The sequence below is a fragment of the Oreochromis niloticus genome, linkage group LG6 (assembly GCF_001858045.2).
Source record: "Oreochromis niloticus isolate F11D_XX linkage group LG6, O_niloticus_UMD_NMBU, whole genome shotgun sequence".
Lineage (NCBI taxonomy): Eukaryota > Metazoa > Chordata > Actinopteri > Cichliformes > Cichlidae > Oreochromis > Oreochromis niloticus.
Window position 1 is genome coordinate 16,887,905 of NC_031971.2, and position 24,273 is coordinate 16,912,177.

Below are 24,273 nucleotides of genomic sequence, written 5' to 3' on the forward strand. Positions count from 1 at the left end.
AATGTTTGACTGGCAGATATTAACCACATCTCAGGAGGCAGTTTGAACAGCGACTGTTCCATGGTGAATTGTCACTCCAATTATGAACTGCTGAAGTATGGAGAATCCCAGCCACAGTTAATCCTGCCCTGTCAATAATCATGATGTGTAAAAGACGGCGACGTGACATATTTTTGGCACCACCACTTGCTTTAGCTGGATGAGTGTCAATGTGGTGGGAATTTTCTGTAAGTGCAAGTGTTTACTGCCAGAAGGGGGGATGGGGTGGAAGTAGGCAGGGAAACTGCAGAAAGAGTGAGAGAGCTAGAGGGGACACACACGCGTGCACACACACACGCTTTTACAAGAACCAATCTCAGAGATATCCAAGAAAGGTCTTGGTAGTGATTGGGTGGACAGCTCAGCAGTGATAACCTACGAGAGTAACAGTCCTCAGATAAGGACTGTCTCTTGTCTGATGGCCACTTTGCTTCCCTCACCATCATTGTGGCAATGTCAGACAATGTCACAAGTGCAGAAAAGTACTGCTGTTCAAGTCTGCCATACTAAAATTAGTTAAACTACAGAGCTCTTGCTTTCTTCCTGACTTGTTTGCTGGGAGTCTTGCTGCGCACAAAACATGAAGCTACTGCCCGGCTCTTTTTTATGAAGATGCTACCAAACCATTTCCCTCTATTTTATCACGAGGTCTAAGTCCTGTAATGAATGAATGTCATGCAAATGTCTAATTAGTGCTGTGCTAGTGCAGAATATTAAAATGTCACAGCTATAATAAAACACAACTGTTTTTTCTCCCTTATTAAATTAAATTAAATTAGGTGTGTTCCCTTTTTTTCTGCAGAAAAGTGGAAAAGAAAATTTCACAGAACTATGTGCAGTTCTCTGAAAAACTAAATTCACACCATGTTTCATTAGCTTGTAGAACTAGTTTTATCAGCAATAACTGCAGTATGTTTTCTGTATGACTTTATCGGTCTTTATCGTGAAGGAATCAGTTCATTGAGGTTTGTGGGCATTAGCTTATGCAAGTCTTGTGGCCCAAGTCATCACTCCTCCACCACCGTGCTTCACAGTTGGTATGAGGTGCTAAATAGTCCAGATTAGTGGTCTTTATGCAAATAAAATAAAAATTTTACATATGAGAATTTTAAAATGAAATCCTAAAATCTATTATGAGCCAATGTAAAGAATATAAAATGCCAGAAATGTGAGTTTGCTTACTAAAATGTGCTAGCAGTCTGGCTACAGCAGTTTTTGCTTAGAGGCATTATAAAGAATTTATCTAAGATGGTCCTTTGTGTCCAAAGGACATTGTTCTAGAAATCTCAGATACAATGTTACAACTCTAACCTTTGCTGCCATTTTTTTATAGAAAGAAGAGACTTTCTTTTGGCAACTCTTCTAAACAATCCATACTGTCATGGGGATTTAATATGCCTTAATATGCCTGTAGAGTCTTACATTTAGCTTTTTAGTTTTTTGCAATTTCTCTAAGCAATGCACAGTCTGACCTTGGGGTGTATTTGCTGGGCCGTCCACTCTTGGAAAGATTGTGGTTTTATATTAACATTCACCTGAATGCTTCAGAGCCGCAAACTGCTCAAACCTCTGCTTTTATAGATGTGCTCATGCTTATTGATGATCAGTCAATCAAGTTTGTTTGATTAGCAGCAACTGGCTGCTACGTACTGATTCCTATGGAAGCAGCACAGGACTGTATGGAGTCCCATGAAAACTTTCTTTTCTCACATGATTCTTTTTTCTGTAAGATTATCTCACTGACTTTGTATTTTTAGAGCAATATTATTATACTGGCAATGATATTATTTCTTGTAATGCTGATGTTTGAATTCTTACTCTTACAAGATGTATTTACTTTTCATTTTACCATTGTTTATTGACCGTATCACTAAAGGCAATTCTGTGCTTTTAATTTTCCGTTTTCTAACCTGAAGCCTGCAAAGTACAAACATGATAAATTGACTGCATTTATATAATATCCTAGTTTTTTTAAATAGAGAAAGTACCTAAAAAAACTGACAGCGGAGACCAGTTTAGGATTATTCCTTGTAGTTATTTACAAACATTTTTGAAGATTTTAGACTTTGGGTTTGTTGTACTTGATGTGATTTTTATAGACTGACTTTACATGTGCTGATGCTTTTAATCAGACTTTTTTCTGAATTTTGAAGTAGAAAATTACATGTTATGTCTTTAAAACATGCCTGTAGTTTAACTGCTTAATTTGCTTTATATGATTTAATACATTTAGTATAACAAGGTATCGTCTGCATAGCAGTGTTTTCTAATGTTATTATTCTGTTAAACTCTCATCACAAACTCCGGTGCATTGGAAGACTCGGACAATCTGATCCGTTCACCACTAAGTTTCAGTTGGTATTAAAAGAGTTTTGCAAGAGCACCACAGTGATGAAAACGAGAGAAGGAAGAAATGCTGCTCTTTAAATCTCTTGCAGATTTATGCTCCCGGGCTCAAAGAACAGACCTTCCTTGGAATTGTCTGCAGGTGTAGTGTGAGTAGCATGCCAGCAGAGGAGCTGCAGTAGCTTCAGTGCATTATCTCTGCCTACCTATGAGGTATAATAGTAAAGCATACATATGATAATTCACAGTCACTACAGTTATACAAGTAAAAAGCACTAAAACACACTTGAAGAAGAAAAATATGCTCAAGGACACAATTTCAGGTGTTTAGCATGACCTAAGCATGAGTCATATGGCTTTCTACCCAGGCAGCATTAATGCCTGGATAGAAAGCTCTATTGATAAAAATAGGAGCATGTCTATCTTCAGATGACTGAAAAAGAAAAAGCTGAAATTCCATCTGAGTAGACCTGGTGTAGCAATATCTCTGCATTAAGTAACTTGTGGCATGTTCTTCTGAGTGTAGAAGGGGCTTTACAGTAATCATACAAATAAAATGCGTCAAAGATAGCTTCAGGTTAAAGATGTTAATTAAATTGTGCATAAAAGTAAATTCTGTCTAGTCTTCAGTAGCCCAGATTGAATGTATATTTGAAATTGGCAGGTTTCTATCAAATATGAGGAAAAAGCACGAGGACACTGGCACTGGATTCTTTTGGGTCTTGTGGGTTTTTCCAGCACCTCCTTCATATACACAATCACATTCCAATCTGTGAATTTAGATGGAATTTCAGCTGTTCTTGGGCAGTTGTGTTGTGGTGTTGTGATTTGTTCTGCTGCCAGAGTGCCTGCCTATGGAAATGTTTAGATGAGTGGCACATGTCAAAGTAACGTCCACGTGATTGCCAGCACCCAGCAGATTATTGCAGCGTAATGAGATGATCACATTGGTCCAAATTTAACTGATTTTAGTTAGAAGACTAAAACCACAGCCAACTCAGTATTAGGTGGTATAATTAATGTTGACTAGACAGTAATTGCAAAAGCTACACAAGGCAAATGACTCTACATTAGTGATTCAGCTGACGTCCTTTTTACATTGCTTTTGTAGCAAATGTATATCTTATCCTAGATTTGCTGTAAGTCTGATGTAAATAACAGTTTTTGATATGTTTTTGTGCTTTTATGATAGGGATAGTGGAAAAATATCTACAAATCCCCCCATGACATCCCCCAAAGCTCTGATTGGGGTTTGTATCTTAGTGTCTTCGTCCACTGGGATTAGCAGCCTGGGTAGACAGGGAAGTTAACCTGACCTACACACCAACAAGAAAAAAAAGATCAGAAGATTGTACATGGCTCGTGGGCGTGTGTGAGATAGTCTCAGCTTTTAACATAGATCTCTGATGTGTAGTAATACCCTCTCTTTTGCCAGGGAAGGCAATGTGATATACTGTGTACAGAAGTTTCACTTTAGTCTTACATTCTGCCCATTCCAACTGGTCATGAATTATGCTCATTTATGTACGTTTAATTTCACATACTACCCAGAAAGGCTAGAAAGAGTGCTTTTAATAAATGGCGCATTTATACTTCTGTGGACTTTCAGTTGCCTCTCAACCCCGGGAAGTGCTGTTTTTAATCCGCCCGACACCCATCAGGCATCACTGTGTCTTCAGAAATCCTCTTTCATAAATTCTCCTTTATTTCACTGACTTTAAGTTAAAGTTTCGGTGCACTGACAGCCTGACTTATTATTCACTTGATTACTGATCCTTTGATTTAGCTTTCAGCACTGTTCCAATTACTTCCACCAGTTCTCTACTTTTCATACTCCATTACAAGGAAAAAGGAAATAAAAAAACAAGAGAGAAACCAGACTTCCCTTATACTATGTGACAATTAGTAAAGCTTTTACATTGAAATTACTCAGAAATTGAAACGCTTTAGGATTAAGTAATTACGCTGAATTAGAGTAAATGGGAGGATCTGTTTAAAGCGAGTAAAATAAGTACTGAACACATCACCAATTTTAAAGTAAATATATTTCTAAAGGTTCTGTTGATATGGAATTCTCACCAGATGTCATTAACAACCCATCCAATCCATACATGCAAAGAAATCAAACCATAAATGTCCATAAATCATGTGAAATAACACGGGGAAAAGTATTGCACATTCTTACTGAGTAAGCCTTTGTTGGTGATGATGGCTAAAAAACGCCTCCTGTTTGAATAAACTAGTCCCATACATAGCTCAGGTGTGAGTTTGGCCCATTCTTTCACACAAACAAATCATGAAGGTTTTGTGGGTCCCTTCTATGAACTATGAGCTTTAGTTCATATCACAGATTTAATTGGATTCAGTTGAGGTGATCGGCTGGGCCATTTTATCAACTGTATTTTTATTTCTCTGAAACCAACTGAGAATTGCGTGACTGTGTGTTTGGGATCACTGTCTTGTTGAAACGTTCACCCTCGCTTCATCCTCCTCCTCCATGGCAACAGATAGAATGTCTCGGTACATTTTTCTGTTCATCCTTCCTTCAATTATGTGAAACATCCCAGTGCAGTAAGATGAACAACAGCCTCACACTGTGATGTTCCCACCTCCAAATTTCACTATATGTATGGTGTTTCTGGGGTGATACGCAGCGCCTTTTGACCTCTGAACATGGTGTGTATTAAGGTGTCCAAAGAGTTGAATTTTGGTCTTATCTGATCAGACTTTCCAAATGTTATTCAGCAAACTTTAAATGTGCTTCAACATGCTTTTTCATGTATTACATGGTGAGTATGCACCCATGCCATGGTAGCTGAGTGCATTACTTATTGTTTTCTTTGAAACAATTGTACCCACTGATTCCAGGCCTTTTTGTAGCTCCCCACAGAAGTGGTCCTTGGCTCTTGGTCAACTCCTGTGACAAGTCTTTTCATTCCTCTGTCTAAAATCTTGCGTGGAGCTCCTGGTTGTGGTCAGTTTATGGTGAAATGATGTTCTTTCCACATCCAGATTATGGCCCCAACAGTGCTCATAAGAAGTTTCAGTAGTTTAGAAGTTCTTCTGCAACCAGTGACATCAGAATGTTTTACAACAATAAGGTTGTAAAGGTCTTGAGAGAGCAGATTTCAGGTGCTGTCATGACTTTCTACAACGTGTTGCACCTCCCTTTCTGTTGTGTTCAATACTTTTCCCCTGTGTCATTCTTCATTATTACACATAACTTAATTTATAGACATCTATGGTTTCATTTCTTTGCATGTATGGATTGGATGGGTTGTTAATGACATATGGTGAGAATTTAATGTCAATTGCACCTTTAAAAATATATTTACTTTGGTGAAAATTGGTGATTTGTTGAATACTTATTTTAACCGTTGAGTCTTGAATACTGGCCAGTTGCATGGAAACTAATTCTCCTGTGTTAGAGGGACAAGACGAGCCTTGCTTATAGGCATGCTCCATAAATTATACAAAACTTTTACATTTGATGGTTCAGATTAGATCCTTTATGTCAAGCTAAAAACGGGAGTGGGATTTGAGTTTGACGAGACGGCTATGTTTGACATAGTAATGAATGTAAGAGCTTCTTCACCATGAAGTCCTGTAAAGATGCAATGCGGCCAGCTTTAAAAGCACTGCTCTCTCCCCTTTTTCATCCAAGTGAAAATCCACTGTTACCTTTAGCACACTTGTAAAAGCATAGCAGCTTTGCGATTGACAACAGTGTGGGATAAATCGTCCCTGATCCTAAAAAAAAGAAGAAGAAAAAACTCATAAAGTTAAAAGACCAAGTCATTTTTATTGACATCAGAGTACTCGCTCTGCCATGTTAGGTTAATGCTACACATGTCTCACATGACATCTGCAAAGCTCTACAGACATGCTGTGTGTAGCAAGACCTGTCACGGCGGAGAGACGTGTTAAAAAATGTTTGAAGCTCTTTCCAAAGCCTGAGCCTCTGAAGCGCCTTCTCACACTGATCCTATCATTTTTATTGTCTCACAATACTTCAAGCTCCTGTTTAGCTTACTATATTTAGAAAGGCACCAGATAATTACTTTGTTTTCCCACATCACTCCCCCCACTGTGTTGATGTACACTTCAATAAAGTGACTGAGCATGCCAATGAATATTTACAATTGTTGGAAATTAAGTGTACTCGGGGTTTTGTTGTTGGGGTGCATGCAGTCATTCGTGAAAACTGTTGTTGGAATAGTGCACGCTCATTAAAAGCAACCAACTAAATCTAAGCAGGGAAGCTAATTACTTATAAAAACTGCTGAGCAGATGTCTGGTGCTGTTGCCACAAGGAGACGCCCCTTCTTTTCAAGGTAAAAACTTACTGGAGACAAAGTTTATTGGTATTTAATGCCCTTCAAATGCAGCAGATTTAAATATTTTAGTCATTTTAGATGTATAAGACCCCACCAACCCCTCTTAAACAGTGCCGTTAGGGTGTCTGAGTAGCCAGAGTCTTGCAGTACTATCTTCAGTGACAAGAAGAATTAGTCCTGCAACAGATGGGGTGGCCTAATCTAAACAATCAAGGAGTCATTCTGGGATTACTTTAAGAGACAGACACAAGTGAGACAGCCTAAACCTAAAGAATAACTCTGGAAAGTTCTACCAGTCAAGCAGTCCACCTTAAGAAGCACACCCAGGAGAATTTATACTGTTCAGTAGAGAAATTGTGGTCACATCAAACACTGATTTAAACTTAGTACTTTACTGTACTTTTCGTGAACCTGGTAAACTACTTACAGTACTTGACATTTAAAAATGTTTTTAAATTTGCACATAATGTATACGCCTATACTGCCACTAAATACTTTATTAGGTAGGAAGGTCCCACTAGTACTGCATTGGACCTTCAGAACTGCCTTAGTTTTCCGTAGCATAGATTCAACAAGGTCCCTTAAACATCTTGGTCCATATTGAAATAACAGCATCACACAGTTTCTGCATTTGTCAACTGCATATCCATGATGCATAGCTCCTGGATAAGGATCTGTTGACTGGAGACCATTTGAATACAGTGAATTCACTGTTGTGTTCAAGAAGCTAGTTTGACGTGGTTTGAGATTGTAGTAATAAATAGATGGACAACTTGATACAAGGCAGGATGGATCTTGACCAATTTTGGTGAATTTTAACCTCATTTTGCTGTTCTTAGCTGACAGGAGTGCCACCTGGTGTGGTCTAAGATGCTCTTCTGCATACTTTGCTTGCAATGAGTGATTATTTGAGCTTCCTCTCGACTCGAAGCCATCGGGCCATTCTCCTCTGACCTCTGACATCAGCAAGGCATTTTTGAGAACTGCCCCTCCCTGGATGTTTTCTCCTTTTCAGACAGTTCTCTGCAAAACCTAGAGATGCAAAAGTGTTGGAAAATCCCAGTAATTTAGCAGTTTGTGAAGTACTCAAACTAGCCCATCTGGCACTAACAACCATGCCACGTTCAAACTCACTTAAATCACCTTTCTTCTCCATTCTCTATGTACTTCTGATTTAGCTCTCAGCATAAAAACTGAAAAAGGTGCATAACTTATATATAGATTATATTCACACAACCTGGCATTCTCCATTCTCTAGTTTCCGGGGAATAGGCTTCACATAAATTTGTGTTAGAATGAAAGCAGCTGTATAAAATAAATAAGGAAGGAGGAAATAAACTGTTTACCCTTAGCTCTCTTAACTCTTTCAGATGTTGAGATAATGTGGACATGTGCTATATACAATATTACTACTATATATGCACCTCATAGTACATCCTTCCTGCACGCGGGTGGAATTTGGATAAATGGGCCGTGACAAATTGCCTTATCAAGCCCAAAATAATCACTTGATTCTGAAATGCACCTTTCCACGAAACCTCCTCGTTGTCATAACCTCTTCCAAACCTTCCCCTGAATAATCCTACTCCAATCTCCTCAAGGTGGGATTTGTCTGGATCAATTTCATAATGCATTATTCATTTGAGAATTTAATCAAATATCTCCCTCACAATCAGCCCATGCCTCTTGTAAACCCGCCCCACCCCCACCCCACACCGTATCCTCTTTCTACTCATTTTATTGGTGATTGTTAGTGTCACCTGCAATAGCAGATTATCAGCCAAATAAATTACTGGGTCACAGGTGAATTAGATGCTTGGCTGGCTGTATTTTTTTTTTCTTCTTCTTCATTTCAGGAAAAGTAGCTTATTGTAATTTAGCTTTTTTTTTTTTCTTTGAGAAAATCCCCTCCTGCCTGCCTTCCCGTGGGTTCCTGCAGAGTAATGGTTTCCTTTAAGAGAGACACTGGTGGAAAGTGCTGATGCTTGTAGCCTGTGTGTGCGAGTGTGTGCGTGTGTGTCTGTGTGTGTGTAAAGGCTGCTATTTTCCACGGCTAACTGAGCCACTGATGAGCTTGCCAGCCAGGCCAGAGTTGTGTACACTGCGTGAGCAAGCCTCTGGCCAAGCAGTCTTTGTAATCTCGTGTGTGGGTGTCAACATACTGTGTACTCATGCTGGGTGGGTGCAATTAAAACCAAGCTCAATTGAGATGGATTCTGTGATGCTGCAGCGTTTTACGGCAGCAGTTCATAAGTTTCCCCACCAGCCCAAGCACTGCGGTGTGTAAAGTATACAGTTTCTCCTACAGCAGGTTGCCTTTAAAATTTGTTGATGGCATTTTGCTTTTCTCCACCTTCCCTCACCCAAGAGGACTGAAGAGTAAATGAGTGCGGGGCAGGGCGGCTCTTGTCCCCGCTTTGTTGTTTTGCTCTGTTTGCACCGATGGAATTATATGATAATCAGAAATAAGCCGACGCTGCTTCCCCTCCGCACACCAAAAGAGGGTGGGAAGACATTAAAAAAGCTCCCTCCCCCCCCTCCCTCCCCAGGAAATACAAACATATTTATTTTGATCTTATCGCTCCCTTCCTCTCTCACTCTCTCTCTCTTTTTTCTTTTTAAAGAACTTAATGCGCTATTCATGAGTGTGCACAACAATAAAAGCACTTTCTGAATCTATTCATCTCAGAGCCACCATGGACAAATTGTGCTTTCACATATTTAGTTCAAAAGGGTTTTTTTGTTTTTGTGGTATTGTTCCACATCAGCTGGCAAATATGTCATTTAGGCAACTAATGTGACTTTGGTGTGCTGAGAAACAAAAATAGCTAGCGGCACTTCTCCCACTCTTTTTCTGCAGCTCGTTGTTTACCAAGGCAAGGTGGAGCGAGTCATCTGCGGCTTGCGTGTCGACTCATTTTTACGTTATCCCACCGGAAAAGAAGCGCCGGAAAAGATTCTTCTGAAACTCCTACTCAGCTAGAGCGGATCCCCTCTTTCACCCCCTCGCTGAGACACACAAACAGACACTTGACACTTGTTAGTGCAAGTTTTTTTTGTGTGTTTTTTGTGTTTTTTTGAGCCTGTTGTTACCATGTCAATGGGTGCTTTAAATTCAGTGTGACATACAGTCATTACAGTCAAAGTTTATAGGTGCAATATGCAACTTTCACACTTGCGTGCACAGCCGCACGTTGGCACATACAGTAGATCACACGCTTTGCTAAACAATTTGAGTAATTTGAATACATCTGACTTCTCTGTGTAACTTTGTACAATGTTAAATCTTACGTTTAGTGGTATCTGGTCAAATGAAATTTACTTGATTGGTTTACAGTCAAACATATTTTTCTTAATGATTAAATATTCAAATAAATAAACCTTTTAATTTATATATTTCAGCTGCATTTTACTCAGAATCACAGCTCCATGCTTACGAAGGAAAAGAATCATTTTTTGCGTGCATCCCGTGAACGTGGAGACTAATATGAAATCCACCAGTCTATTCGAAAAAAATTTGCACACAAAACCTTCCACCCACACAGCTGCTCCAACAAGCAACACATTTCGGTTTAATCCATGGAGTTGTGCTTGAGTCATACTCGCTGAGGGATGAACGCTCCCAGGTACAGAGTGCATGCTGTAGCCTCGAGGTAAACCTCACTATTCAAACATGTATGTACAGCGAGGATGCGCTGAACCCTGGATTCGGCTGCATAGTGAAGTCATTGAGGAGTAGACTCTCTAGATCTTATGAGGCATCAATCTCTGTCTTTCTGCCTGTCTAGGCTGTTAACCACCTCTGGGCTGCACCATTGATCTCTGTAATTGTCTCCCACTCTTCAAAGGGAGCTAAGAGTTGGTTTGATCCGAGCTGTTTACTTTCACAGCCCCTATAGCTCTGCTCTCTAAAGAAGTGAGCTATCAACCACTTCAGGCATGAGCTAGCATATTATAGCACCATTATTGTGTGTCTGAGCATGTGAGTGATTGTGCAAGAAAAAAAAAAGAAAAGCAAGCCCTAGTGAGAGAGAACCCGGCATAGCCTGTAGCCTCGGGGTGAGCTAGCAGCTTCTTGCTGTTACGTAAGGGCAAGAAATTGCAACCAGGATATTCCCTGTGTTCTAACCACGGGGATCTAACGAAATTAGTGCAAGGAACCGGATGCTGGATTGTGCACAAAATTATAGGCTGCATTCAGTCATTGTTTGTCTGCTTTCTTGATATTGAGCACTGAAAGCTTCATACTAATGCCTCCATCACGATGACAGCAAAGTGACAAGCGTGATATGTAGCTTCGCAACATGTTTTGGGTGTGATAAAAAGATAACAGCGTGTCCCTTCTGAACCTTGCAAAGCAAATTTTTTTGTGCTATATTTGTGGGCCTCAGCTTGAACTGCAGAGTCAGAATAGAGGAAGTTCTTACCCACCGGCTTTAGCTGATAAGAGCTATGCAATAAGCAGCTGATATTTAAAGTTTGCATGCTGTAACCGTTTGATCACATGGATCTGCCTCTGCTCGCAGAGCCAAAAGCAGTGTATTAAAAAGTAACCCGATCAAAAAGAGACTGGCGTGATGTGCTGTAATTTCAATGTAGTACTTAAGTCCAAGGATGGGGATTTGGATGAGGCAGTACAGTCTGTAGACCTGCTACCATGTCATGTTTACAGACTGTGAGTGAAGGGAGCCTTGATTTTTATCACCCAGTCTGCAGTGGGGTTAGCTATTAAAGTTTATGAAGCAAAGCCGAGAGCGTGGGGGGGAAAGCACCGGTGGTATGCTTCCAGCGTACCAAGGGCATGATGCAGTTTCTTTCGTTTTTTTCTCCAACCTGGAGCTTTTACCAGTGAAACAGCTGTATATGGGAATCAGCATTTGTAGTTTAGTACAGAAACACTTGCAGGCTTAGCACCAAAACACTGCTTCTGGGAAACCTGTTAGCAGATAGTTTGGCTGGGCACTAAAAGGAACCCAGTGAAGTAAGAAGGAGCAGAAAGAGAGGCAGAGAGAAGTGAAACGCTAGAGCCAGAGCATCACGAAGGGATTCATGTTTGGAGGCAAGCATTGACAAGTTGAAGAATGTGTGAGCAGGTATGAATGTTGAGCGTGTGTTGCTTTTGTTACGGAGAATCGCAGACTCTCGGGAAGCTTAAACTGTTTTGTGAGGAAGAGAGATATTAAGCTGTCCGCTGCTGTGTAGCATTTATCATACAAGGCTCTATAGATCGCCGCGCACTTACAGAAACCGCAGGAGATAGAATGCTAAAAGGAGCTTCCCTTGGAGGAAACCACTGTCTCGCAGCAGCCGACTTGTGAGTATTTACCTCTCAGGTTGAAAAGACGAGCTTCCTTTGAGTGCTCGTCAAAGTGCAAAAATGCCTTGCTGGATTCTTTAGGTTTAAGAAAAGCGGGGAGTATGTCAATTTAAATGCTTATGAGAATTGCTGTCATTATATTAAACATGTTTATTAGACTGGAAATACATGCTCTGACAGAAAGCGTTATTTACTTCTCACTTCTTCAGGTGACAGTGTTGAGATGTAACGTGTGATTTTTGTTGAAATGTCACTGGTAGAACAGGAATCTGATCGAAAAGCAACTCTCACACGCGTTCTGTTTTGGTACACCGCAAATATAGAACCAGCACAAAGAGCGCATGTGAGAGTGGTAAAATCATTCATTGGGGAAGCTCCAGCCTTCAAAAATATGGAGACTTGATATTCTGTGCCACACTATCAAAGGCTGCATAATAGGCTGAGATAATGATTGAGTTTGTTTATCATTGCAGCCCATTTCAGCACAGTGATCTGTGCTCCTCAAACATTTGGCTAATTAAACTAACAAATGCATTTAGCACTGACATAACTATATGGCTAAAACTTCAATTTTAATAACGTTCACATATTAAGATATTGATCCAGTTCCTAATCACCACGTGTGGTAATGTGTGCTTGTAGTACACTAAATGATTTTGTTTAAGAATTGACTTTCCTTAAGCCTGTGCTATAATAGCAATTTACAATTGTCTGACTCTGGAGATAGATAAGAATTATCAGTGAATTATGTTAGCACAGGAGTGAAGTCATGGAAAGCTATGCCAATTAAGAGCCCACTTCCACAATTTTCCACTCAATAATCTATACAGCTATAGTTAACAAGGATTAAAGTTTTGCTTTCTTTTATCAAAGCCAAACCCAGAAGGCATTCATCTCTCCTGTTTCATTTTCATGTTTGCACAACAAGGCAGGCTTGTGTTACAGTAGGTGCATTTGATGCCTTTGACAGATTTTCAGAAGTTATTCATAAAGCAGTCATAAATAGTAAAAATTATTAATAAGGCATGTAATTGTGAGACGAAAACACTAGAAGAACACATAAAAGTGTTTTCTATCAAAGAACAAATCAGCAATATTTCATCCAGATAAGTCTGCTGCACACTTCTTAGAGCATGCACACAACGCCTTAGGACTAGCGTAAGTAACAAAACAAGAAGTACACAGAAAGGAGCCTGCTGTAATATCCCTATACTGGCCAGACCATTAAGAATCATGTAATAACTGTATCAGCTGCATCGTTTGAGGCCATTACATCAAAATGCATTAAATAAAGGCTTAAGTAAGATAGAGCTGATTGTAATAGAACCTACACTTGCTTTTAATATCTTGAAGGCATGAAACAGTTGCCATTTTAAACCATTTCTCGTGTGAAAATTCACACTTCAAAAGCATCAATAGAGCCGAGTAACTCAAAAGAGTCAGTATAAATAGACTTAAGAATCTTTATTCAAACATACATATTAATACACAGTAAAAAGACGGTATCTCTTCTTTAAAGGTTTTAAGGTTGTATACATATCAGGACATAATAAAAATACCAGGTCCTTTGGATGTTTGAAACTAAAGGTAAATACAACTTCAAATGAACTGCAAAGCATGACATTTTACACTGTGATTTTATTTATATAACCAAAAAACAAAATGCAGTAATTGACAACTATGAACGCTAATCAGATCCACTTGATTAATTGATCATTTCTTCTAAAGGGGCACGGTGGTTAGCACTGTTGCCGCACAGCAAGAAGGTCCTGAGTTCAATTCCACCATCAGGCCAGGGTCTTTCTGTGTGGAGTTTGCATGTTCTCCCCATGTTTGCGTGGGTTCCCTCCGGGTACTCCGGCTTCCTCCCACCGTCCAAAGACATGCAGTTTGAGGGGATAGGTTAATTGGATAATCCAAATTGTCACTAGGTGTGAATGTGTGAGTGAATGTGAGCGTGAATGGTTGTCTGTCCCTGTGTGTTGGCCCTGCGACAGACTGGCGACCTGTCCAGGGTGTACCCCGCCTCTCGCCCTATGACAGCTGGGATAGGTTCCAGCGCCCCCCGCGACCCTGGAAAGGATAAGCGGAAGCGAATGGATGGATGGATGGATTTCTTCTAAAGGCAGAATTTTGGGCAGTTTGCTGGTCTGGAGCATTCAGATGTACCAAAAAGGAAAGACATTAGCAATGATCCTAGAGAAATAATTGTTGATCCCCATCAACCTGGGAAGGGTTTGACAGTAAGGCCATTTCCAAACAATCTGAAGTCCATTGCTCTATAATGGCAAAGATCATTGTCAAGTGGAAAACCTTCAAGAGGGATGTCTGGGGTGCCTCCCAACGTGGAAATAGTTGGTGGAAATGCCACAGGACTTTGCCCTTGGAGTCATTCAGTCGACCATGAACTCTTCTGTATATCAAAGTATTCAAGAATCAAATGTGGGGCCATCTGTCCGACAGCTAAAACCTGGCTGAAACTGGGTCATGCAACAGGACAATGATCCAAGCGCAGCAGCAAACCTATAACAGAGTGAGTGCCAAAGAAAAGAATTGAGGTTTTGCAATGACCCAGTCAAAGATTAGACCTCAACATGTGACAGGAAATGATGTGGCAGGACATTCTATGAGCTGTACATAAATAAAATCCCCACAAACCACAATTAACTGAACTTTTTAAAAAAGAGTGGCCCAGAAATCATCCACAACATTGTTAAAGACTGATGAAGGTAAAAGTGGTTCTACTAGCTGGTTAATCATGGGGTGCCCTTAGTTTATTTTAACATGCTGCTTCTGCATTTTGTCTCAGTTTTTGTTAAATAAATAATGATTGTGTTGTCATCTGAGTCGTTATTTAAAAAATGTAAAAGATTTTTTGGGACTAGATGAGTTTGTGCTATGTCCTGATGGAGAAAGACCTCAGAATTAACACTGTGTGTACGTACTTTCTACCATCGCTGCATATAAGACCCCCGCTGATGAAAATCAAATTTTAAAACATCCACATGGATGTTTCCACTTTGTATGCTAAACAGAGCAGTCATTACTTTAAACCACTCACATGTAAAGTAAATACTATTGACCATCTCATTAGAATGCAGTCTTCCTGTGGGAAACACTGGGTGCCTGCCATCAATGTGTGCATTACTTTCACACTTAATATCCACAATTGCTGAAAACCAAACACCTTCTCCGTGGGAATGGCACACCCTAATGCCACATACCATCCAGATTCCCATCTAATTAAGCATCCACTAGATGTGCCAGGACAAGCTGTGAAGGATCCAACCCTCAACCTTGAGAACCTAAAGGAATCGCAGCACCCTGTGCCAGACACCACTCTCCATCCACACAGGTTGCCTCAGAGCTGATTTTGCACCATAAGGCAGAAAACTTGTCAGAGCTCTAAACTGGAGATAGGTTTCCTCTGACGTTATCAACACATGATTAGCTGCGAGATAGCACAGGCCTCATGTTAAAAGTAGATTTATCGACTTCTAGGCAACCATCTGCAATCCTGTCTCCTCCTTGGTCAGTGTACTGTAAGTATCCAGTTTTTTTGTTTTTATAGTGTTTGTGCAGAGTTGGCTCAAGGTGAATGGTGGGCCGGCTGATAGAGGCGGTGATTAATTTTCATATCAATAAATCTGTGGGTAATAAAGAAGGTAAAATTGTAGAGTCATTCATAAGCTTTTTGAGAGGATGGAGGGATTATTCTCAAAATGAAAATGAACTTCTAAATATGTCACCTTAATCAGTGCCACAAGCTTTAATTCAAAGCAGTACATGGGTGGTGTTGGTGCTGGATAGTTGTCTTTCTGTGTAGAAGTATTGCAATAAAGAAATAGATGGGAGGGGTAAGAAAAAAAAGTGTGTGTATGTGTGTGTGGGGGGGGGGCGTTGGCTGCAGGCAGATCAAAACAGATCAAAAGAAGGAGAATGAGGTCAAGGTAGACACTATGAAAGAATAGGTCGGGGAAGAATGCAAGGACAATGTCGAGGGTAGATAGCTAAGAATGAGAACACTGGCTCACCCGGGGAAAACACAACCCAGTGCTTTTGTCTGTGCTCATCCGGCTTTGGGGTGACTGGTTGCTTGAGATCCCTCGTTGCCGTCTGTTCGAAGACTTCAGCTGCCAGTGGCATTTGCTCTATCGTCTTTGCCCAGGCTAACACATTGACTGCCTCCAGAATTATGCAAGGTCACTGAACGTGTGTTTAATGTGCTGGTTGGGGGGGAAAAGTGATTAAAATTAGTGTAAATAAAGGAGCACTTTTTTTTTTAGGCTTTTCATTTTTCATTTCCCTGCCAAGAGCATCAAATATTTTAACTGCTGTACTGTAGGTAGCTTGCGAGTCAAATCCCCGCTACTCTCAGCGTGCTTTCCAGGAACTCACAGTTATGATCCGCAATATGTCAAACATTTCAAGCTTCAAAGTACGGCATTAAACACGCTCCGTTGCCGTTTGCTCGAGACATATTTTGAACAAGCTTTGGATATAGGATTCTCCATGCATGCAGTTACCCCCCAAAACCGCCTCTGGTTCTCTGAGATTCAAACTAATTCCTATTCTGTGCTGAAATTTAAAATGGGAATACACTGAAGAAAGGCCACAAAAGACATCAGTAATCACTGACAAAAAAAATAGCAACCAGCTAGAAATGCGCAAATGGATTTGGCAGCAGCTCTTGTGTGCATAAATTCTTTTGCAGAGTCAGAGTAAGCAGTTTGTTAGCAGTCTGGGAAGGATCTCGGATAATCTTTTGGCAGGTATGAGTCCATGCATCAGTCTCTGGTTTCCACTTGGCATCACGGGTCATCAATCCTCATGGCTTTAAAGGCAGAGAGACTTTTTTAAATCCAGTGTTTCTGCCCGCATTTCCTTATTTCACACCCGACCAGTTAAAAGGTTGATTCCTAATCGCAATGACCTCCGGCGATCGCTGCATTTGCACCAAGCGATGTGTACTTAAAAATAACAGGTGTTTTTGTGGGTGGGTGAGTGTGTGCATGAAGTGCTTCAGTATAAGCGTGTGTCTTATTGTGTTGGCTTGTGTACCTGCTGCGGGTGATAAGGGCCAGCATGGAGCATCTCCTTTTGTTCCAGAATTACTCATCCCTCTGTGTCAGCGTGGGTAATTTAAACCCCGCTTAATCTCAGGTTCAAGCTCAGATGCTGGTTAGAGCCTGAGCTCGGTGTCGCTTGTTGTTGTTCATCATTGTCTCTGAGCTTCTAAATGCAGTGATGTTTCTATCAATGCTTTCCCCCCTTTCTCTCTCAGCGGCAGCTGCACGTGTCGGTAAATATTTGAGTAAAAAATTTAGAGAGAGTCTCGACAAGCCTCTCGTGTGATCCTCGAGCACGCCAGGGTTCGTTTTGAAGTGTTTATCTGTATGCAAACACACACCTACACGCGTACCTTCCACCGTGTGGTCGGAATTCGTGTTAATTCAAGCAGCCATAACAAGTGTCTCTTTTCCTGTTGGCCATCTGAGTCACAGGCTGCAACCGAAGTGTGACACACAAGTCTGTGTCTGTGCACTCTCTCTTCCTCCCTCTCTCTCACTAGATTTTTCCTCCTATATTACTCTATATCTCTCTCCCCTTTTCTGTTCTGCTATCTTGGTTTTCTACCCATTAATTGTCTGTCTTCCTTCCTTTCTGCCTCTTCCTCTTCTCTGTCCCACCCTCCTCCTCCTTCTTTCCCCTCTCTGTTTGTATGTGTCGACTCTCTGCCTCCCTCCCTCCCCTTCTGTCACTCCCCCCTCCACCTCTCTCTCTCTCCTCTCTCTCTCTCTTGCTGGTCTCGCTTACCAAGCAAGGCACAGCAGCGACAGCAGTAGCGGCAGTAGCTCACTCTAGCCAGTTCTGAGACACAGCGGCGGCTGCAGTGTGCATGTCAATATGTGTGTGCGTGTGTGTGTGTCACGGTTTACATGTTTGTGTCAGCCAGTGTGCCTGCTGCTCTTTAAAGAGTGAATACAACGCATCCATGGAGTTACTCTAACGAAGGGACTGGAGGGAGATATGTAAGAGGACCATCCTGGAGCTCATTAAGAGGAAGAAGGAAGACATAACATCACTTTTTTTTCCTCCCCCGTTTTCTCTCTTCTTTTTTTCAGCCTCTGTTTTTCTGTCAGACTCTCCTCACTTCTATAGCTCTCCTCTCACTGTCTAACTTGGTGTGCTGCTGCTAGGATTCTGTCAAACACAACTGTAAGTGGACTTCATCGTGTGCGTGCGTGTGTGTGCTGCATGTATTTGCTGTGTACCCTCACACTCCTTGTCAATTTTAACTTGCTCTAGCTGTAATTCGCGTCTGAGTGCACATATTTGCATGCCAGAATAAAGTGCGTGTCGTGACACCTCTAATGACTTAATTAGGCCGATTTGCAGAGCCCACTTTGTAGTGAGGGAGCAGCGCGTTCATGTAAACATTACTGACCTCCGTGGTGCAGATCTGTTCATAATCAGAAATGTTAATAATACTCCAGATGCGTAGTATTGTGCCAAACTGTCACTGCTGCCATTTATCTAAAATGTCACTTGTTGGTGTGGCATGTGAATGAATGCCCTCTCCTCCAGGTATTCTCTGCAGCTGGTGAGTGTGTGCGTGAGGGAGAGACAGACAGGGAGAGAAGGAATGATTGAGAGAGTCTTACTGGGTGTCTGTGTGTGTGTGTGTGTCACTCTGTCACCCTGTCACCCAGGGCATGGAGAAAAATCAATAGACCTACAGCTTGAGTTGGGCCGTTTACCTCTGTCAAGTGATGAGCAGACACTGTGGCCTTCAAGGGTCTGCAGACAAGTGCTCGGGATGCTGTGCAGACCCGCAGTCCGTCAGCTCTGCGTGCTCCTGCACAAAGTGCCTTTCATTTTTCGTACATGATTGATATTGTGTGCTTTTGAGAGCTCTATTTTGTTACTTAAACCTGACTCTTTCCTTTCTTTTCTTTTCTTTTTTCAAAAACTGGCGACAGAGACTATACGTCAAAAGTTTTTCTTTTACCTCCCCCACCGGCGCCACTATTAGAGCTAGCCAAGGGAATGAGTAAGAGCAGGTGAAAAGACTGATAGAAAGAAGAGAGAGCCAGAGCATGCAGGATGGGAACAGAGGTAGACCGTCATAATCAATCCTCCATGATCCTGGAAGAGCATCATTTGTCTTCTTTTCTCACTCTACTCTTCGTCTTGCCCTCATCTTTCTCTCATTTTCGGTGGTATAGCTACTTTGATTTTGAGTAAGAACACCAGTCTCCAGAGCTTCATTACTTTTAAAGCCTTCATCGTGAGAGGCCATAAAAAGATTCTAAGGAATGGATTTGCCAGACATTTTGTACCGACTTGCGAGTAATGGCTATGGGGGAATATAATATTCCTCCACGGTGTGTAATGGCCTTCTGTGCCTTGTGCTCTGGGTTATCAGGGCAAACTGGGATTGGCTAAAATACATCAGTGCTGAAGAATATGACATTGTGCATGTTAAGCTGTGCCTGCTGGGGATCCTAGCTCTGTTTAATTCATAAGAACACACCACTATGCTGCATAAACTTGTAACTGAATGCGATGCTCGCATTTGTGTGTCCAGTAGATTGGGGTTGTTTTTAAGCATTGCACTGACCTTGTGTTTTGGTATGTTCCCCTTTCTTTTTTGTGTTTGCATTCATTTGTTTTCCATCTTGCAACTGGATAGGGCAGAAGAATGTGTCTGGGGCAGTGTGTTGCCTTAAGAATATGGGGATTTGTATGGGGTAGCAGGAAAATGCCGGGGAGGAAATGATTGAGAGAAAAGGTCACCAGACAGGATGCCCTTTTTTTTTTTTTTAAATCTGATATGGGAAACTGCAGAGACCCACAAGGGGAGGGAGAGAAAAGGCAGTGCAATGTTAGGAAAAATGATTAGAAGTGAAAGTGTAGCTAAAAGACCAAAGAAGTGCTATAAATTGTGTTAACTCAAACATTAAGCTTTGCTTCTCATATATCAGCTGCAACTCCAGTCGTGACTTAAATATCCCATTTCCACAGGCTGACAGAGCATTGTTTGTGACCTTTTCTTTGTAGGTGGAGTGTAAAACTGTGTGGTGTTTTACTCTCCACCTCTGCTTTCAATCACAAACAGTAGCGTCCAGCTGGGGCCTTTCAACGTGAAGTTCGGATGTTCTCCCTATGCCTGGATGAGTTGTCTGTGAGCACTCCAGCTTCCTTCCACAGTCCAAAGACGTGCATGTTTGGCCTAATAGGTGATTCTAAATTGGTTATAGGTGTGAAATGGGTGTGAATGGTTGTCAGTGTCCCTGTGATAGCCCTGTAATAGATCGAAGACCTAACCAGGATATATACAACCTCTCACCCGAGGGCACCTAAAAACAGGACTGATGGACGGATAGATCATAAACTGTATAAAAGTTGGATGTATCCACCATGACGTCACTCAATGGTTTATGGCATGCTGAAGCCTCTGTAGTAGCATTTTGGATGCTAATAGATAGTAGTGTTTGTCAATAGTAGGCTTTGTTAGCATGTTGTATTCATAGACCATATGGACACATTGCACAGAAATACAGTCCAATTGTTGCTAAGTAACGTACTATACAGCTAAAATACTGAAATTTCACTCACCAAACTCAGGGATAAACTTATTTATTGCTGTTTATTAGACAGTACTCTTCCCCCACCAATCTGATGGCCACTCCTCCCTGAGCCTGGTTCCACCAGGTTTCTTCCTGTTAAAAGGGAGTTTTTCTTTCCCACTGTTGCCAAAGCACTTGCTCATAGGGAGGTCATCTGATTGCTGGAGTTTTCTCTGTATTATTTTTGGGTCTTTACTTTACAATATAATGTGGCTTGAGGAAGCCGTTGTTATGATTTGGTAAACAAATTGGTAACTTTTAAAAATAAAATTCACCCCCACATAAAAGTTGTTATGAAAGGGGAAGTTACCATGCTGTAACGATGTTCATATCGGGGCTAAATGTAAGCACTTTCAGGAGTGACAGGAAGCTTCAAGTGGCCATTGGAGGAACTGCCATTTTTGACACTTTCACTCTCCACCATCTATCAACTAGGGATAGTTTCTGGTATAGCAGTTATTATTATATTTCAGGTTTGCTTCCAGAAAAAAATTCACTGGGTGCGCATCAGAAGTCACTGAACCTATTCTAAGCCATATCTGCAGTGATATATACTGACGTTTCAAAACCCGTCATTAAGGGTACAGGGGAGGTCATCAAGTGAGATCTTGATGGGGGTGAGAGTTTTTTCGTCTTCGTTTTTCTACAGACGACGTTGTATACTTTAAACTTTTTTTTGCATTCATTTAAAAAAACTGACTTCACTGTCTTCATCTTCAGAGACAAAGCAAAGCCTTTTTATACAACAATATGGAAGAACAGACAGGGGCGAGACACAAACTGTCGTGTTATATGCTGCTATTTTTAGTGTTGGAAGAGCCATCAGTAGCGTATAAATGTAGGATTTATAAACAGCTCATTCTGTGAGAAAAAAAGGGCTGAAAGCATCTTGATTGTGTGCAGATACTTTAATTAAAGTTTCTCCCTCATTATGATGAAATGCTGGGAATCACCTTTGTACCTGTTGTTAATTACCTACATGTTAGAGGTTTCTGCAGCAGCAGGAGCAGCAATCTGTGTCCTTGGCACAGTCGCAGCCCTCCCCCCTTCCTGTTTGTACAAGTTTTCATGTTGAAGGTGTCACATGCAGGTGCAGGATTGACGTGTGAGTAGACGTGCACGTATCTGGCCATTCCTGTTAAGGAAGGAGGGAATGTGCGCGTTGCCTAGAAATGTGGATCGTCTCTCTTCGTTACCAATGGGCTCGTCCCCTACCTCTCTCTCCATGACCCAGTTCTCGTGTGCTGACACCCCGTGTTCATACTGTGCCTGCAGCAAACACATGTTGTCAGAGCAGAGAAAGGAAAGAAAGCGGATTAAAGGGAGACAAAAAAGGATCTTGTTTTCAGAAGTTTCAGAATTGTACTTGGCAAATGGCTTGTGCTTGTTGCTATCACCTCTATGGTGCAACCAAAAGAGGGGTTCAGTTGTTTTTTTTAATTGTTTAACTCTTTACCTGATACTTCATTTACGGGCTTTTTTCTTCTTTGTCCTGTATCTACAGAGCAGCTTCCTGGGTAGTGCCACATTTTCAGTTGGAGATCTTCTGAGGGCAAAAGATGAACGACTGACCTTGAGCCTCAGGTAAGGGCATGTTTCTGTCCCGCTCGCTGCTGGACTGCATCCCTCAAACCTAAACTTAGACTTCAGTGTCCATGCATCTTCTCCAACACGGGCATGAAACTTAGCTGGCAAAGGAAATCCATCCACAAGAGCAATTTTTAGAAGAGCTCTGAAAGTTGCCAGGGCTTTTTGTTTCAGTGACGATTTGTTAGCAAGTCAGAATAAAGTAGTGCTCTGATCATCTCTTTGTTTTTTTGTGGAAAATTGAAGTGGAAATAACTGATTTTCTTTCCTTAGAGGCTTTTAAATGAAAAAATTACAAGAAATTCCTGTGTTAGGCCTGTGAGAATAAATATATAGGATCTTTCACACCACACCAATAACATTTCTAGGACATTTTGATATAATCTGGAACCACCATAGAGCAAAATCTTAAGTATTCATACCGCATGCTAGCAATGAAAGGAATGTTTAAACATTAGATTCTGAAAGTCAGTGGACGTTGTAGGGCACACACTTAAAGACGGGTTGTGAGGATATAATCAGTAATTTCGCCACAAAGAAGATTGCTTGTTTGCCTTTTAGGGGGGCACATTGTCTCATCGCAAGCAACAGATAAGCTTTGGTCCTGAGCATTATTAATGCTGTTCCCTTCTTACAAAGTGCTTGACATGACTATTAAGAGCTAAGGCGGAGATATGTAAATACATAGCTGGCACAGTTTGAAAGGCATAAAATTGTTAGGTTTGATGATTTCACCCAAGGGGAACCTAAATATTCTGTTTGGGAGAAGATTACAAAGGAGCATTTGAAATGAACATCTGCTGATTGTTTCAGCACAGAGCGAGGACAGCGTTAGCCCGATGTACAAACTGAATGCAGTCTTTGTGTTGGTTTCACAGTAAACTGAGCTCGAGTAATGTAGAATCTCCGATGCCACTCAGATCAGGTGGTCACCAGTTGCACACCTACATATTGCAGTTGTGCACTTGATTCATTTTTTTTACTTTTACAAATTAAAAACAAGATGATTTCTAATTAGCTTTGCTTCTTCTGTTCCATCTGCTGCATAACACACACCCAGCCTGCTCATCTTTACCAACATGGCCCTGAGTTTGAAGCGCTAACATGTCCAAAGGTTTAGCTGACCTTTAAAGAAAAAGTTGCACGCGAAGACACATAAACAGACCCATCGCTAATGCTGAATGTCGTAAGGCTTTTCTAAACCATCAGGGCGGTGAAACTTTTTCTCGCTAATAACTACTCGATCTCAATCGGTGATAATAATCTCTAGCTGACGTTACTTTAAACTTTCCAGCTACCGCTTCTGCAAAGGAAGGTGACTTATAAGGTATTACTCAATAAAGTGTTAGTCAGCAACACTGCACATTTTAACCCTATAATGCGAAGTGAATCATTTTTGATACATGAGTTTTTCTCAGTTATTGAGACTAATACACCATCATTAAAAAGGTAATAAAAGCAAAAGGAAATTGCACAGTAATTAAATGTCAGATGTAGCAAATATGACATCTGGCAATTATTTTGTAGTTCAGGCTTTACATTGTTAACATAAACTTCATCATTTGGTATACTGCCTTGTAGCAGCTAAATTTTAAATTCCTGCTGTTATGTGGCTCTTTTTGAAACATGGACTAGGATTAGGCATCTAATTTCCACAGTAACCTGTGACCGACCCACCGTACCTCAGGAGCATCAAGTCCAAAGCACGTCCACAGAAATCCAGCTTGAAACAAAGATTCTGCTCTGAACACGTGCCTCGATTATAACAATCACGATGAGGCTGTTTCTAACTGAACCAGGACTAGGAGGTGTGCGGACAGACGTAATCATTATTTCGGTGCCCACAAAGACGGTCCTTTGATAGGTAAAGTAATCACAGATGGTGGTCTTGAGTGTGCAAACCATATTGCAAAGGATACATGGAGAAGGGTGAAGGTCAGGAGCGTTACCATGGAAACCGGAGACAAGTTCCCAAGCAGTGAAACCCAGTAGGTCAGTGCGCAGATACATTTGT

At 41.1% G+C, this 24,273-nt stretch overlaps 1 protein-coding gene across 6 annotated transcripts in view; it reads left to right on the top strand.

Annotated features, from left to right (window-relative positions):
- inpp4b (inositol polyphosphate-4-phosphatase type II B) overlaps positions 1-24,273 on the top strand; it is a 172,934-nt gene that overhangs the window by 45,528 nt on the left and 103,133 nt on the right. For 4 of the 6 annotated variants that reach the window (XM_019360005.2, XM_019360003.2, XM_019360007.2 and 1 more), the window contains one exon: positions 22,177-22,256. In XM_019360005.2, coding sequence (XP_019215550.1) covers positions 22,177-22,256 — 80 coding nt within the window. Of the gene's footprint in view, positions 1-11,840; positions 12,037-17,848; positions 18,259-22,176; positions 22,257-24,273 lie in introns of those variants that run through there. The other 2 variants (XM_025907951.1, XM_025907950.1) reach the window with 2 other exon arrangements.